Source organism: Saimiri boliviensis, chromosome 7 (genome assembly GCF_048565385.1).
Source record: "Saimiri boliviensis isolate mSaiBol1 chromosome 7, mSaiBol1.pri, whole genome shotgun sequence".
Taxonomy (NCBI): Eukaryota; Metazoa; Chordata; class Mammalia; order Primates; family Cebidae; genus Saimiri; species Saimiri boliviensis.
Genome location: NC_133455.1, coordinates 43,300,091 through 43,317,182, shown reverse-complemented (window position 1 = coordinate 43,317,182; position 17,092 = coordinate 43,300,091). Strand labels below are relative to the sequence as shown.

General features: G+C 35.2%; 1 protein-coding gene across 13 annotated transcripts in view; it reads right to left on the bottom strand.

The window, feature by feature from the left end:
* The window catches only part of POC1B (POC1 centriolar protein B), a 120,357-nt gene that overhangs the window by 61,361 nt on the left and 41,904 nt on the right, over window positions 1-17,092 (bottom strand). For 5 of the 13 annotated variants that reach the window (XM_003927866.4, XM_074402445.1, XM_074402441.1 and 2 more), the window contains 6 exons: window positions 15,292-15,399; window positions 14,415-14,530; window positions 13,175-13,308; window positions 10,892-10,960; window positions 10,069-10,221; window positions 2,913-2,993 (listed from right to left, as the gene is read on the bottom strand). In XM_003927866.4, coding sequence (XP_003927915.1) covers window positions 2,913-2,993; window positions 10,069-10,221; window positions 10,892-10,960; window positions 13,175-13,308; window positions 14,415-14,530; window positions 15,292-15,399 — 661 coding nt within the window. The other 8 variants (XM_010338480.3, XM_074402443.1, XM_074402442.1 and 5 more) reach the window with 3 other exon arrangements.

Sequence of the window (17,092 nt, the reverse complement as noted above, 5' to 3'; positions counted from 1 at the left end):
GACTCAAACAGAATCTTGAACTAAATAATCTTTAGGAAATTGGTATATAATAAGTGACAATATAATCAGAATAAAGAGTCAGGAATTTGAGAACCACATTTTAAAACTATGTTTGTATGGCCACCAGTATGCCTCTTTACAGAAACTTTTGTTTTTTTAACAATAAAGGTTTAAAAATATAGATTAGTAACAGCTTATTTTGATCCACAAATATTGTATCAAATTTCCAGCTTGGCATTAAAGAAACAAGCGCAAGCCACAAAGATACAAAAAGACCGTATGCCACAATTTCTTCTCTGTAGTAAGAAGACATCAGAGCAGAAACATCAGTACACTTGAGTCTACCAATCTTCCTGAATATAATATTAAATCAAGTGAAAGTAGAAATAGAGGCCAACTATTTCTTACACCATAACAAACTTCTTTTATGCTACTAAGAAATTTGACAAATTAAGGTTTAAATAGACATCTTTTCAAGGTCCTATCTTGATGAAATGTATTTTTAAGGAAACGTTCAGTCTACAAAAACAAAACAAATCAACCCTCAAAAGAAACAGTAACTACAATAGCATTAACAAAAATTACTTTTAAACACTGCTTTTTTGGGGCCTCTAGCATTTCTCCAGGTTTTTAAATTACAATCGCATGCAAAGTTCACACCAAAAATATTTAATGCAATTGTGTTTCATGCCAAAGCAGAAATAAATCCCCTTTACAATTATGTCTGATTTGTTGTGCAAAAGCAAAAGAGAAATTGCCAACATAGGGAGGAGACTATAATTAAGGCTTATTTACTGCTTTATTAGTGGAATGGCGAATAGTTGAAAAAGTAATTTTATTTTAGTTTCCTAACCAATTATCTATCATTAAACTAAAGAAATACACATTGAAAATTTAAAGAAAAACCCTTTGGAGATATTCTTTTAAAAAGTATAACTGCTTTATGAACATCTATGTCTTTGGAATGCACTATTAAAAAAAGTCCTTATACCTTGCTTGGCAACAAGCAACTATCTTCCAGATTATAATCTATCTAGATGGGACTTTATTAGCACAATCTCAAACCAGTTTATAGCAAACAAGATTTTGTTCTGCTGAGGCTGTTTTTTTGTTTGGTGGATTTTTACATTCTATCAAGAATAAAACTCAAAGTAACAGTGGAGTCTTCCTTTTAATGCTTATATATTGGGTGAAACCATGTGAGGTCATTGATATTAGACTTTTTCCTACAAAATGACCATTTTATAATTCAACCTAATATTTTCCTTTGCAGATAATAATGTTACTCTTCAATTTTATTATTCTGTTTTGTAGCACAGCTATTAAATATTATATGTTTCTTAAACAGAATTGTCTTTTGAAAGTCCCACATATCCCTTATATTCCTTGAGTTATGATCCTGTAGTATACATGTATATTACAATAGATATATACAATCTATAATAAATATGTACAATCTATTCTACAAGAGACACCCTGATGTCCCTGGCTAAGAGGCAGTTATGCCCACCACAACAGCTGTCTAGATTCCTTACGTAATGAGGCTCTGCAAAACTTGAAGGGTACTGGCAGGAACAGTGAGTCTCAAAGGTGGACCAAAGAGATCCATGGTATTTTCTAGGTCAGGAATGTGCAATTTCAGTTTATTGACTACCTCACAAGGAGGCAGCATATCTCATAAACCTATCTTTTTGTTCCTTCTCACTACAGGGGGAAAAACCTAACTCATCAGCTTTTGAAAACTACAACATGCATTTTGTAATTAATTGAACATAAATGTATTGAACACCTACTATAAGCCAAGTACTGTAGCAAGTTGTAGATATTCAATTAATTTTTAATTTCTTAAATTAACGCAGCAAAGCTGGTAGAGTTACAAACATGAATACTGTAAGAAACAAGACCGCAGATCAGTTTGAATTCCTAGTGGTCACCAGTGATTCTTGGAATTCCCTTTAACAATCAGCCCACTGGTAATCCTCACTTGGTTTTTGTCACTGAAACTTGTGAGAGATCTAGGAGTCTTCTCTGCTGTGGGATTAACACTGAAAGGACCCTTGAATAATCAGAATGCTTTCTGATACAAGGTAGACTCAAAATGGACTAGTCCTCTGTAGAATTCCTCTACAATAAATACTCTTCTTTACATCTGTTAGAGAATTTGTAATGTCATAATGTCAGGGTTTTATTTTGGCTACAAATTAAAAATGTATGCAAAATATTTAACTGAACTGACATCACAGCAGCAGTGTTGTAGAAGACCATGCTGTTCTTCCCATTTGTTCTTACAATTAGTTTTACACTGACTAGCAGGATCAACTGTGGCAGTGATCTGCCTTGGAAAGAGTAAACAGAATCCTAAATGGAGAGGCTAAAACTCTTAATCTTTGAAGACTTTGAAAACACTGAATAAATAAATTTTATATATGTAATTTTTATAAACAAAATTGTAAATATCAGAAATATTTCTTAATTTCTGGATATTCTATCAAGAGATTATAACAAAGGCAGTACTGTTTTTCTTACAGCTTCTAATGAGAAGACTAGAAGTAAGTTTAGCACCTCTGAAGGACAAATAACATAACAAGGAATCTGCTACGCAACAGCATGTGAAATGTCACCTGGGTGGCATCTTAATACATGAGACAGAGGAAATGAATTAGACTGAGCTCAGAGACCTCAAAGTAAAAACTTTTCTGGAAATTGGTGCTGATTCCCCTTGTGGCTATTTAGATGCATGGTAAATATGACTGTACAAAGTTCTTCCTATACTCAAATGTTAGGCTACCTATCCCATATTTTATCTCCTCCCTCAACATTTTTAAAGGAAAAAGGATTATGCCAAATGATTATATGCCACTTAAATGTCAAAAACAAAAAACAAAAAAAAAACAACAAAAAAAACAACTTACTGTGGTAGAATCAAAAGAAAGGATATCCACAACAGGGGGAGTAGAGATCTGCAAATCGATTACCTCAAGCTTTGGATTAATCTGTATATACACATAAAAAAAAATTATGACATTTTCATATCAAAAGAAACCAAATGCTACTTGTAAAAATCTGGAGGGCATTTTCTATTAAAATATACTCTCTCTCTATATATATATAATAAATTAAAGTATATTGGTGTATTCATTACTACGGATAAAAAAATTTTAAGCAAAATGCTAGCCTACCAATTCTACTAACATATGAGAAAAGGTCATTTTAATGAGGTTGAATTTACCCCAGAAATAAAAGGTTTTCAGTTTAGAAAATCAATGTAATTTACCTAAAAAGGAGTATTAAAAGTAAAATAAAATGACCCACCTCAAAAGATGAAGAAAAAAATCCTAGCCAGTTCAGTAAGAAAAGGAAATAAAAGGTATTAAGATAACAATTAGAAAGAAATAATATTCTCATCATATATAATGTTATCTGTGAAGAAATGCCCAAAGAATCTATTGCTAAATCATTAGAATATCCAGAGTTTAATTAGACTGTTAGTCTCAAAATCGGTGTATGAAATCAACTGCACTACTACATTCTAGCACACAGCTGGAAAATGCAAAAAATTAAAAGGACATCATTGAGAATACCATACAAGTTTAAAAATACATCAGAATCAACATACAGAAGTATGTAAGAACTTATGGAAAAGAATAAAACTTATCTTAACATGAAAGAAGGCTCAAATAAGTAGAAAGCTGTATCATAAAGTGCTCAAAAGCAGAGTGCTGTATACATGGAAAACAAATATATTCAGAACATCAGTAATAAGAAAAGTATAAATTAAAGCAAAATACCACTTAATACCTATTAAACTGCAAAAACTAGAAAGTTTAATGATGCCAACGCTGTTTGTAGCAGCATTGTTTGTAACGGCCAAAAAACTACTGGAAATACTCTAAGTGTCTATCAACAGTAAAACAGGTTGTGAGAATTACTACAGCAAAAAATTCACTGGAATGCGGTAACAACAGTGAAAACAATATATGAATGCATGAATTCAGAGTTCATATGTATAAATCTCAAAACTTTAATGTTAAATTAAAAAGCAAGTTACAGAAAAGTATATTCAATATAATTCCACTTATATAAAGTTCAACTCATTCAAAATTAAGAATAATTATAGATTCAAAATATAAAGTTACAAAAGCAAGGGAATGATTACCTAGAGTGGTGACTACCTTTGAGAGAGAATACTTATTTTAAAAGACAAAAAAATTAAAAATAAAATTGAAACACTATAAATACAAAGAAGTAAACAAAAAGCAACAAAGATAGCAGAGCTTTATATCTAATGAATGATACTAATAAATGTACTAAAGAACCTTAAAAAAGAAACTATATATAGACTGAGCGCTTATCAGGGGTGTCCAATCTTTTGGTTTCCCTGGGCCACATTGGTAGAAGGATTATCTTGGGTCACACATAAAATACACTAACACTAATGATAGCTGATGAGCTAAAAAAAATTGCAACAGTATCTCATAATGTTTTAAGACACTTTACGAATTTGTGTTGGGCCACATTCAAAGCCAGTGTGTAAGCCGTGGGCTGGACAAGCTTGGCTTAGATAGTGAGAAAGGCTTCCTATGAAGAAAGCATGGTATATGATGGCTCCTTAATAAAAGATGTAGAAAACAAAAACAAAGAGAGGGAGATGAGTAAAAGAGCATTCTTCACGGCATAGTGGAAGAATGCTGACATACTTTCAGACGGGTAGAAAGAAGGTTGTCAAGGGTCAAATTGTGAAGGGTGAAGGAATTTGGAAAGGCATAGAAAGTTGGAAGCTAAAATGTGCTTTAGAAAGAGTAATCTGACAGAGACACATAAAGTATCATGAATAAATTCGGGACGGCAGTGAGGACACTACAGCATTAATCCAGGTCTATAGTGATGAAGGCTGAGCCAGTCCAGTGATAAGAGGAATGGAATAATTTTTAAAGCACTTACTGTGCTTGAAGGGTGTGGCTGTAGTTTTAGAAATAGTAAAAGCATTTTATAATTATCCAGCCAATGTGTTAAAAGGGAGGTGTAACTGCCATGCTACAGTAAAGAAGGAACAAAGCCGAGCAGGGTGAGGATGACGGACGATCAGCTCAGCTAGCCAAAACCGCTTTCTTCCTGGCTGTCCCATAAAGCAGAAAACAAACATAGCCTCCATAAACTAAGACCAGAGTTGAGGCAAAGAACAGAAATGTGAGTGACTTGTTTTCCTTTTAATCTTAAGACTCGCTGTCCAGAGAGACTGCTTGCAAACATTTTATTCACTTTCATCTACTGCCACCTAGTGTAGATAGAAAATTATTTACCTACGAAAATACAATCTAGTTGCACCATCTGAAATTGAAATTGCTCAAGAAATCTAAATCACATAAAGTCAGCACATGTCATAAAAACAACCTTGACCTACAAGTTGGGAAACAAGTCCTGATGTGATTAACAGTATTTTACTGCATTGTGGCATAAGTTGCTTCCACATAAGTTAAATAGAGCCGGAAATTCTTACTAAGTAAACATTTATAGTCCTTTCCATAAAGAAAATATGATGAGGGCATGATATAGTTAAATTCTCTGCTAGCTAACTTCCAGGAATACTAACAGTATCTTGTAGCTCCTAATATTTATTAAAGGGAAGGATATGCTAATAACTAGGGTTGCCTTGAAATGAAGTGGGCTGCCTATGAGAGGCCAAGGCCTCCATGGCTGAACAAGGGTGTATAACTGGGACTAATGAATGAGGTAAAGGTTAGCCTGTAAGACCTCAAAGATACCATTCCACATCCCCCTCTGAGGTTCTTTGTGTCCATGATAGTGAGGATTCCATGAACATAAAAGCTCTACTAATAAATTCCGTAAGACTTCACTAGATTACAAGCTTCTGAAGGGCAAATAGTATGCCCATCTTGTTCACTGCTACATACTCTAAAGCTAGTACAAAATCCAGCACACAGATACTTTTATATCTGTTAACAGGATAAAATGTAATGAAGCATACATGAAAGTGGTCAAAAACACAGAATGGAACCAGGTGCCTGCGTGGAAATTCTAGTGCTGCAACTTACTAACTTAAACATTTAACTAACATACATTTCAATTTCTCATGGGATAATAGTGGTACTTATTTCACTGAGATTTTAGGAATATTAACTTAATTTGTATAAAACACTTAGAACATTCTTTTTTTTAAAAGGACATTCTTATGTAACTGTTAGACATTATCCTCATGCAATCTCTGAAGAACATTTACTGAGGCCTGAAACAGTATAAGCATATACCACAGTTAGAAGCAGAATACAAAATGGATAGACAAGTGGTCATTTTAAAAAATAATAATTGGTGATGTTTTCAATCTTATTAGATAATTGAGATTAAAAATCCAATCTCAGACTTAAAGTCTTATTTAAATAGATCACTTGTACTTTTCAACAGTGAATCATGGTCAGACTATGACAAAATATTATTACGTAAATATTTGGTTAAGGTAAGGAACATTTTCCTTCTGCTAAATATCATACAGAATTTCCTACGCAATTTATATATTAGGGTAATCTCCAATGGCCATAAAAAACTGAAAGCCATCAGAACATTATTTTATGAAAAAAATCTTTTGAACTAATTGTAATCCCTTACAATATTCTGCAATTCTAGAATAACTATTTTGATGCTTTACTGTCACTAAGATCTATCTCCATCCCTTAGAATAGCTCTACTGTCTTCCCATCAAAATATGTAAGAAGGAAGGGGTCTACTCAGGAGAAAAGTATCAGACACACACACTGAAGGAATGTCCAGTTTTGTCTAGGGGCAGGACAATGCAATTCAGCTCCTGATAGTCTGAAGAAGATAAAGTCAGCATGGACTAGTGATGTGCTATAGCACAATGTGGGGAGGGTCAAGATACCATGTATAAAAACTGGGCTTCTTTCCCACCAAAAAAAGAGAAAGGTGCTGTTCTCATGTTTTAAATTAAGATAGTGCATAGGCTAGGAGTACTACAAAGGATCTGTAGTTAGATAAGTAGGAAGAACACAGGAGGGGGCTATTTCACATAAAGAGAATTTGGTATTTCATGCCTTCTTTCATGTGGCCTCCTCTCATTTATTTTAAAAGCAATCTGGTTATCACGCCCTCTATCCATGTAGGAATTAGTAATTTATATATTTAGTCAGCTGGTACCCAAAATCTAAGATTCTGCAGGATTCTCCACCTTCAAACAAGTGAAGCACTTAAGGCTAGCAAATGGGTGGCTTTTGCAAAAGGCCAAACTATTTTACTCAGCAGATTGAGATTATGCAATTCAGATGAGTCTCATAGAAAACATAATACAAATCACAGAAATGTTATCTTGTTTCAAACTCAGAAATAAAACACTCATGGTTACTGCAAACAGAGAAAGTCAGAAAAATTGATCTGTTCACTTAGATACCATTTATTCTACATATTTTAATAAGATGTTTCTTTTCCTTAAGTCATTAATACTGACTTCTGAAAAAGTTTTTCTAGTTTTAAAATATTTCCTAAGTAACCGTATGTAAATTTGCCTAAAGCTTCGAAAAAAATTTAATTTCCAAATTTAGTATTTTTAAAGTAAAGTTTACTAGTCATAAATGAACACAGCACAACTTCTATTGTGACGATTCCAGTCTAGGTGAAAGTTTTGAACTAAGTAGCTTTTCGTTTTGTGAGGGATACACAGTTATTAATTTGGAGACTTTAAAACAAAGTTTGATACTTAGCAATTATTTATTCATAATACTAAAGTTGTCCCCTGACTAGAAAATTTCATAAACTTGACTTTTTAATGAGATTTTTAAGGAAAAAAAAAAGGAACAATTACAACAATTGGTTGTTCATATGCAGAATCTTATCACTCTTCTGGCATTTTATATCACAAGGCCTCAGTGTTTTACAAAAGCAAGTCATGTTTTACACTTAAGCAACCATGTATGCTCACAGAAAATTTAAACTGTGTACACAGAGGCTGACTACCTTAAGATCGCACACAAAAAATTCAGTCACAAGGCTCAGCATTTTGTATAGTGCAACTGAACTCTAATTCTGTGATGAAGAAAAGTCAGTGTTTAATAGAATTTTTAAGGGTATATGTGAAAAATTTGTTTGAGAGTGGCTTTGCATGGCCTGGGTCATCCTTGACCTGGCATCACAAAACAATCCAGCTGGTTTTATGGCTTTTTGGCTGTACCATGTTAAGAGCAGAGCCACTCAGACAACTCCTTGACATTTTAAAGAAAGTCTAGCACTCTGAAATGGACTGGGGCTGACGGTAAATCAGAGAGAAAATGGCTTGAGTCTATGCTGAGGTGAGTGTGGAGTCATAGAAATATTACCTAATTCAAGGAGAAAAAAATCAGGCTCAGCCTGCAGTTCTGCCTTCCAATACCCTGGAAAGTGGCCGAATGGGTATTTTTTTTTTTTATTTTTTTCTTTTTTTGGGGGGAGAGAGTTTCGCTCTTGTTACCCAGGCTGAAGTGCAATGGCACGATCTAGGCTCACCACAACCTCCGCCTCCTGGGTTCAGGCAATTCTCCTGCCTCAGCCTCCTGAGTAGCTGGGATTACAGGCATGCGCCACCATGCCCAGCTAATTTTTTGTATTTTTAGTAGAGACGGGGTTTCACCATGTTGACCAGGATGGTCTCGATCTCTTGACCTCGTGATCCACCCACCTCGGCCTCCCAAAGTGCTTGGATTATAGGTGTGAGCTACCGTGCCCGGCTGAATGGGTATTTTCAATCAATCCTGGCCAAGCCACAAAATGACAAAATAAAAAAAACGCTAAGAGTCAATAAAACTAACTTGAATAACAAGAAAAAAATATTCAAGTTAAATTAAAATATATTTCACATGTATTTTATATTAATTTTTATCACAGGGGATAAGAAATATAAAAACAGAAGCAAAAAAATGTGACAACCAAATTAGATTATATTTTTTTCTCTTAAAGAAATAAAAGAAAAATGAAGAAATAAAAGAAAAATGTACACAATAAGTAATACAAAGAAGTGGCAAAACACAATAATTAATAATTCATAAGAACTGAAAAGATTGTCAGAAGCTGGAAAAGACAAAGATTATAGCCAAGAATGAAAGTCAACACTGCCAAGTAAAAGCAAAGACAGAAATCCCAAGGTATGGCTGAATTAAACAAAATCTAGATAATTGTTAAAAAGGAAAAGAAAAAAAAACATATACCTAGATTCACAACTGGAGACTAGCAGAAGTGCCTGAGATAACAGAAAAGACTAAGACTAAGGAAAACAAAATGAAAGAAGTGATGTGGGTGAGGGTACATGGAATCACAGCATGAAAAGTGAACAAGGCTACCGTCTGTTGCCGCTCAGGAATAAATCTCAAAAACTCAAAATATCTAACTCTAAAAGCAAAGAGACTGCCAATGAAAAAAATTCAGATAAACAGGTAATTTCTGACGTCAGCTCTTAGAAGAGAAATGGCTGAAGAATCATGCAAAATAAGAATAGGCTAACATCAGCTAAGCAGCTAGCAAAAGTAAAACTCCCTTTGAAAACAAAAGAACACTTAAATCCATAACACTGACCTAAGGGAATTTGTCAACAAAAACCTACAGCTAAATAGATAATTATATATGCAAAATGTCTGCAGGCAATAAAATTGTCTCAATTATTGGATTTAATCACTAAATCTTTTTTTTACCTGTCCATAAGATTTTCTTCTTGCTATAAAAGAGTTTTAAGATACTTATTTCAATAACCATTATAAAAATTCTTGCCCTTCAGCCTTATTCTCATGACAGCCATCACATGACCCCCCAAACACACCTAGAATATAAAGCTAGTTCAAAGGCCTTAGATTTAATTTCTCATAACCTATTAGTATCAACACCAATTTTTAGTTTTATGGGCCTTCAAGAAGCAAATATAAAACTTTATTACACACAATAGTAAAAACAACTGACTGTTTATTGCTGTTTTAAGGCAGCACTAGGTTTTATATATAATTCGGTAATTTCAAGCACCTCCTTGACCAAAAGCCTCAAAATGTACACAAAATGTAGGACAAATATGCACAAAATACTCACTTCAACAGTCTCAACTTTTTCCTCATGGGGATGTGGTGTTCTTGGGTAGATATCAAGAAGATGAGGTGGTGAATCAAAATGCAATCTTTTGAGATTTCTTTTATTAAGACCTTTACAATGCAATTCATCAAAGTTAGTCCTCCATAATAAGACCTATAAAAAAAGTCAATGATGTTGGCAGTTATTGACTTGCCTGTACAAGTAATAGAGCTAATTTTAAAAACCACAATATATACAATTGTCCCCCAAAGTAGACAGAAAGGCTAGATACATATTTTAACTGTTACTATTTCTCAATATCTTTTTTTAAGGTGTGGTGGGGGGGAAAGATTTAGCATTTTGAATTGCCTTCATATCTGTTTAAAATTCGTATTAAGAAATTATCTCTTTATCTTAAAATTCTTTTTGGTCAAAGCCCAAAACCATGTTTTCACCTTGATCATTCACTTCATTCAATAAATCTGGCCATGAATGACTTTCGGTCATTTCAAATAAATGCAGATTTGCTATATAAATGATTTATATTTATCATCCTCAAAAAAGCTTAAGATTAGGCAATTATTCAAGCAAAAGTGCTATATACTTTCTGAAAGTGGACATGTATTGTAAAATGGGCAAAAGAAAATAACTATTCACGTTCCCAAAACTTAGAACTGGTTCTGTTTCAGCTACAAGGTAGCAGACTTTATGGTACTAATTAAAATATAAATTCATTGACAATCATCTTAACATATACAAACTAGCTGGTTGTAAAACTCTTAGCTGAGGTCAAGGATTCCTTTACCTTAACCAAATCAAAGAGGGAGCTGAAAGATTTACAAACCTGTGTGTCTGCACCTCCTGATGCAAACAGCTCTCCACCTTTTGAAAATGAAACAGTAAAGACAGGCCCCTAAGAAATAAAGGGAGATAAAGAAAAAAGTACTTGGTAATGCTTTTTCATGGCCAAGAAGACTATGAATAACAATTTCTCATCCTAATTTATGTATACTACTAATGTAGTAAGTCTGATAAAACATATCAGTTGCTAGCAACTAATGCTGACAGAGTAAAGATAATCAAAGAATCAACCCAATCATATTAAAACACAAATAAATGATATTAAAAAGTACTAAAAATTAATTTAAAAAATAACCTTTTCCTCCTTACAAGAAAAGCTGGTACATGTGTAAGTTAATAAGAATTTCTGTTAAGATTTTCTGGCTTTGGACTCTATTCAACCAAACACTAGCAAAAACTGAATGATAACTATGTAGATAATGGGAATGAGGCTATTTACATAAAGTTCATTTCCTGATCAATGGGCTTCACTGAGTTCTCCCTTCATGTAGGCAACTATAAACTACTAAAAGTTTAAAGAGCAGAACACAGATAAAAGAAGAGCTGTGACTGATGAAAATCAGTATCACAATTGTGAGAAGGATGAATTGGAGTAAGATGCTTGATTGGAGGCCAATTAGGAAGTAACTGTGATTATCTAGGTGGAAGGTAATGAAAACCTGAAATTGAGCAATTACTGCGGAGTTGGACAAAACTGCACGTGGTATAGTCACAAGATGCATAGCCTCTAGGTCAATTTTTTAGTCCAGGTAAGAGTAAGTATTTCTTATCTCAAACATATTAATACATTCTGGCCAAGCATGGTGGCTCACGCCTGTAATCCCAGCACTTTTGGAGACTGAGGCGAGTGGATCACCTGAGGTTGGGAGTTTGAGACAAGCCTGACCAACATGGAGAAACCCCACCTCAATTAAAAATACAAAATTAGCCAGGCGTGATGGCGCATGCCTGTAGTCCCAGCTACTTGGGAGGCTGAAGAGGGAGAACCGCTTGAACCCGAGAGGCGGAGGTTGCAGTTAGCCGAGATTGCACCACTGCACTGCAGCCTAGGTGACAGAGTGAGGCTCCGTCTCAAAAAAAAATTAATATATTCTGTATGTTTTTAATATGTCTTTAAATTTACACAAGAAAAGTTTTAGGGAAAAATATCTTGTATCTTTCCAAGTAGACTATCCCACAGATTCAGGTTATAGTATTAATAGCTTCATAAACACCTTCACTTCCAGACTAAAATTCCATCTTCATGTAGTATTTTCCTCCTGAAATACTGTGTTTATCTTTTTTCCCCCTCTTATTTTGTACTTTTTTCATGTATATTTCAATCCTTGGCCACTTTTATTGCTGTGTTTATTCAGCCTAAATCCATGGATATGCACATATGTAAGCTGGTTAGTGTTTATTTTTGCTTTACCCTAACACCACTGCAGAATAAATAATAATGCAAAGCAGGAAACCAGGAAGCACCTGTGAAAAAGAACTTCTCTTCTAGACTGCAAAGCTCATTCTATTTCTAGATACAAACAGCTTATACTTGTTAAAGGAAGTACCTTAAAAAAATAAAAAGGATGCATTCTAAAAAATTCAGAGAAGTTTGAATATTTTCTGGAAGAAAGGAATAGTTTATATACTAAAAAAAATTTAAGTTGGGCACAGTGGCTCACACCTGTAATCTCAGCACTTTGGGAGGCCGAGGCAGGTGGATTACATGAGGTCAGTAGTCCAGAACAAGCCTGGCCAACATGGTGAAACCGTCTCTACTGGAAAAAAAAAAAAAAAAAAAAAAAAAAAATTAGCTGGGTGTGGTAGCATGCATCTGTACAGGAAGTTGAAACAGAAGAATCGCTTGAACCCAGGAGGTAGAGGTTACAGTGAGCTGAGATCATGCCACTGCACTCCAGCCTGGGTGACAGAGTAAGACCCCATTTCAAAAATAAATAAATAATAAATGTAAAACATTTATCTATAATGCATTATACGTGGGGAGGGTATCTTTGCACAGGCTCAATAAAAGGCACCCCTCTTACCTACTTGGTTCTAAACCAGTTGAGAAATCAAAGAAGTAAGGCACATGAGAACTAAAATATCACCTTTCTGTCTAATAAATGCTTGTAAAAAGATAATGTGGCTTTTACGTGTAACACAAATAGGCTTTCTAAAACTGATGCCCAGAATGGGTCACAGGCAAAACTAGACAAGGGCAGGTCTCCCCACAAGGAATGCCAGAGAAAAACAGTGAAGACAGGCTCACTCCCAAAGGCATTAATACCGTATGTCCTTGAAGTGTATAGATGAGCCTTCCTTCTAAGAGGTCCAGAATCTTAAGGGTACCATCTGAAGAAGCTGTGATGAGATAGTTACCCGAAGGATGGAATGATATGCAATTAACTCCACCGCTGTGAACTGATTTGTAGAAAATACAAGCAAAAAATTCAAAGAACAATTCTTACTTTTAAAGATACCCCAGTTCCTTATTAGCAATATTAGGTTGCACACAAGAGCACTGTTTCCACAACAACAAAATTCTATATAGCTCACTAAAACGAATATTTTGGCATCATACAGCATTAAGCTTCTAGTGAGAGCCAGAATAACTTTAAAAATGAGACTGTGTCATGGAAAGGCAATCTTATTGACCACATTACTATAAAGTCTTTGGATATATTGCCAAAAACCGACAGTTAATTATTACCAGCTCAGACAGGGTATATAACCTAGCCTCAAATTAAAGGTAATAACCAATTAGTGGCTTGGGATTAAAGGAAGAAGAGTCTGGAGATATGTTTGAAAAGGGCACAGTCCTGCTATCACGCTTGACAATTTGTTTCCAAACAGCATCCTTCCAACAGGAGGCAGTATAACACAATGATCAAAAGTTAATTTTTCTATGCACTTTGTAAGCAGGAAGACCTAAATAGTTCTACTGATTATTTGAGCAAGTTACTTACCCTATTTAAATCTCAATTTCCTTATCTTTAAAATGTGAATAATAATGATACCTCTTAGGAATATTGTGAAGATATGGCACAGTGTCTGCTACATGGTAAACCTTGGATATGCTATTATGTTTAATAATAATTTGGATTTAATATAAATCAAATATAAACCAAGAAAATTCACATCCCTTTTAGTTCAACAGGCATAGTAGGTAGTTGTTTTCTATCAATTATAACACCCATTTGGGTTCACATAACTCCCCGTGATTCAGGATTCAGAGTCATTTCTGTTCCTGACTTCTCACACAATACTGATAACCAGAGTTTGAAAATCTTATAGCATCTTCTTTTTCTTTTTTAGTCCTCACAACATTTTTAAGGTCTCTTCACTTCCTGCTTTCCTTGAGCTTCTGAGGCCCTGTTGTTGAGGGGAGCTAATTATGCTATTCTCTAACATGTTCCAAGGCAGCCCATGATCCCGAGTAAGAGAGACAAACCATACCAACAAGGAGAATCAGTCCTTCCCAGAGGAGTTTATTCAGTAACTGAATTTTTTGTTAGGAAAACTGTTACCTTGATAATGCTGTAGTAATTTGTTCACTCTTATGTCCCAGACTTTCACGGTTTGATCAGAACCTGCTGAAGCTATGCATGTACCACTAGGGTTAAAGTCCACAAAATTTGCAAATCTAGGAGGAAAGAATAAGATGACCTAATATTTTAATTTTTTTCTTTTCTTTTTTTTTTTTTTTTTTGAGATCGAGTCTCACCCTTGTTACCCAGGTTGGAGTGCAGTGGCATTATTGGCTCACCACAACCTCTACCTCCCAGATTCAAGTGATTCTCCCACCACAGCATCCTGAGTAGCTGGGATTATAGGGGTGCGCCATCATGCTCAGCTAATTTTTGTATTTTAGTGAAGACATTGTTTCATCATGTTGGCCAGGCTGGTCTCGAACTCCTAACCTCAGACGATCTGCCCACCTTGGCCTTCCAAAGTGCTAGGATTACAGGAGTAAGCCACCACACCCGGCCATATTTCAATTTCTTTGCTCTCAATTACTTATTAATTTTTATTTTATTTTATTTTGAGACAGAATCTCACTCTGTCACCCAGGCTGGAGTGCAGTGGCACAATCTCAGCTCACTGCAACCTCTGCCTCTTGGGTTCAAGAAATTCTCCTGCCTCAGCCTCCCGAGTAGCTAGGACTACATGCGTGTGCCACCACACCCAGCTAATTTTTTGTACTTTTAGTAGAGATGGGGTTTCACCATGTTAGTGAGGATGGTCTCAATCTCCTGACCTGGTGATCTGCCCACCTCAGTCTCCCAAAGTGCTGTGACTACAGGCATAAGACACCATGCCCGGGCCCCATTTCTTTATTTAAATTATTATAATCAAATGTCTCCTTAGCAAAGTAACCCACAGAAACGCACAGAGTATACTTACCCAGTGAAATCTGAGAAGTTATTAACACATTGCTTATTTGTGGTATCCCAAATTTTAATAGTTTTATCCTCACTACATGACACAATTAGTCTTCCATCAGGTGAAAATCTAGAAGGAAGAAAGATGTTAAATATGAAAGGCTCTGGAAAGTCACCACCTTACCTCTACACCACAAATAGATCAGGCTGTAAATATTAAATACCAGAGACCGACCACTGTTACCATCCGATGCAGTAAAGTCATAGTCTGCAGCCAAGATCTTCATCATGACAAACAACACTGACAGACCATTAAAACATCAAAATATGCTGTGTAGACTACACAAGTTTCTTTTTCCTTTTATTCTTTTATTAAAATAATTTCGGTTTTATGGCATCTGCTTTAGGGTTTTGATTCAATTCTGTACCCACTCTAAGCCAAGTGCTTTGTATTTTTTTAAAAAACTCTTCTATTTCTGTCACTTGCCAGAGTTATCCATATGATCCAAGACAGAGCCTTTATTACTCATCCTACCAAGCCTGCAGTGAAACTTTTTGTATGAAAGGAATGGTGTGTTGAGAATTAAAATTAAGTAACATCACCAACAAAAGAACCTAACTGCCCATGCTTGTAACTTCTTGGACTTGGGGAGGCCAGAGAGCTCCAATGGACTAAAAATAGGACAACTCGTTTATACAGAACAGAAGTTCCTTCATGGACAACCCTATCATCCACACACCCCATTAAAAAGCAAGTAAGAAAAATCTCAGACACCTTGTCTACTGCTTTTATGCTGTTTATTCTTTTAAAATCCTTCCCAAAGTACTTTTTTAAATTTTTTTAGCCATGATGTCTTTTAAATATAAATAGAAGAGCAGAAGACCACAGAGAAAATGAAAACAAACTTTAGACTACTAGAAAACTATGAGTAGTATTTTTATTATTAATATTTTAGCAGTAACAAAAACCAAAAAGACAGATTTAGGTCACAGATTATGTTTCAATTTTATTTGTAGTTTCCCTCTACGCCCAGAGTCAAGATTACTCTAATTAAGGGTGTGGAATATAACTGAAGATTTTTCTTTTTGTTCTCTCCATACTCCCATTCTTAAGGCTGACCTAAAATTAATTTTTTGTGACAGAAACTTTACATCTGGAGTTCACAGATTCACACAGAAAAAAAGACACACAGAAACATAATTAAGTTCCATGTAAAATAATATTTAAAAATTCAAGAAGGCCAGAAGTGGTAGCTCACGCGCAGATCCCAGGCTTTGGGGGGCTGAGGCAGGTGGATTACCTGAGGTCAGGAGTTTGAGACCAGCCTGGCCAACATGGTGAAACCCCATCTCTACTAAAATAGTCGGGTGTGGTGGCAGGTGCATGCAATCCCAGCTACGTGGGAGGCTGAGGCAGGAAAATCGCTTGAACCCAGAAGGCAAAGGTTGGAATGAGTGGAGATTGTGCCACTGCACTCCAGCCTGGGTGACAGAGCGAGACTGTCTCAGAAAAAAAAAAATGTCAAGAAAACAACGTTTCAAGGAAAAATTTTCCTTGCTGGGTAGTTTACTCTGATTTTATAGTAAATAATAATTTATTAATATTTTCTTTCAGAAAATGTAAGAAAGACTCAAATATGAAGGGCAGTATTATAAAAAGGCTCCAAATAGAGGCAGCTCATTGTATATAGACCCTGGGGGAAAAAAATTACTCAGTATCCCCACGGATAAACTTGGCACAATAATGGTAAACAAACTGTCCAGGCGTGGTGGCTCATGCCTGTAATCTCAGCACTTTAGGAGAACGAGGTGGGTGGATCATC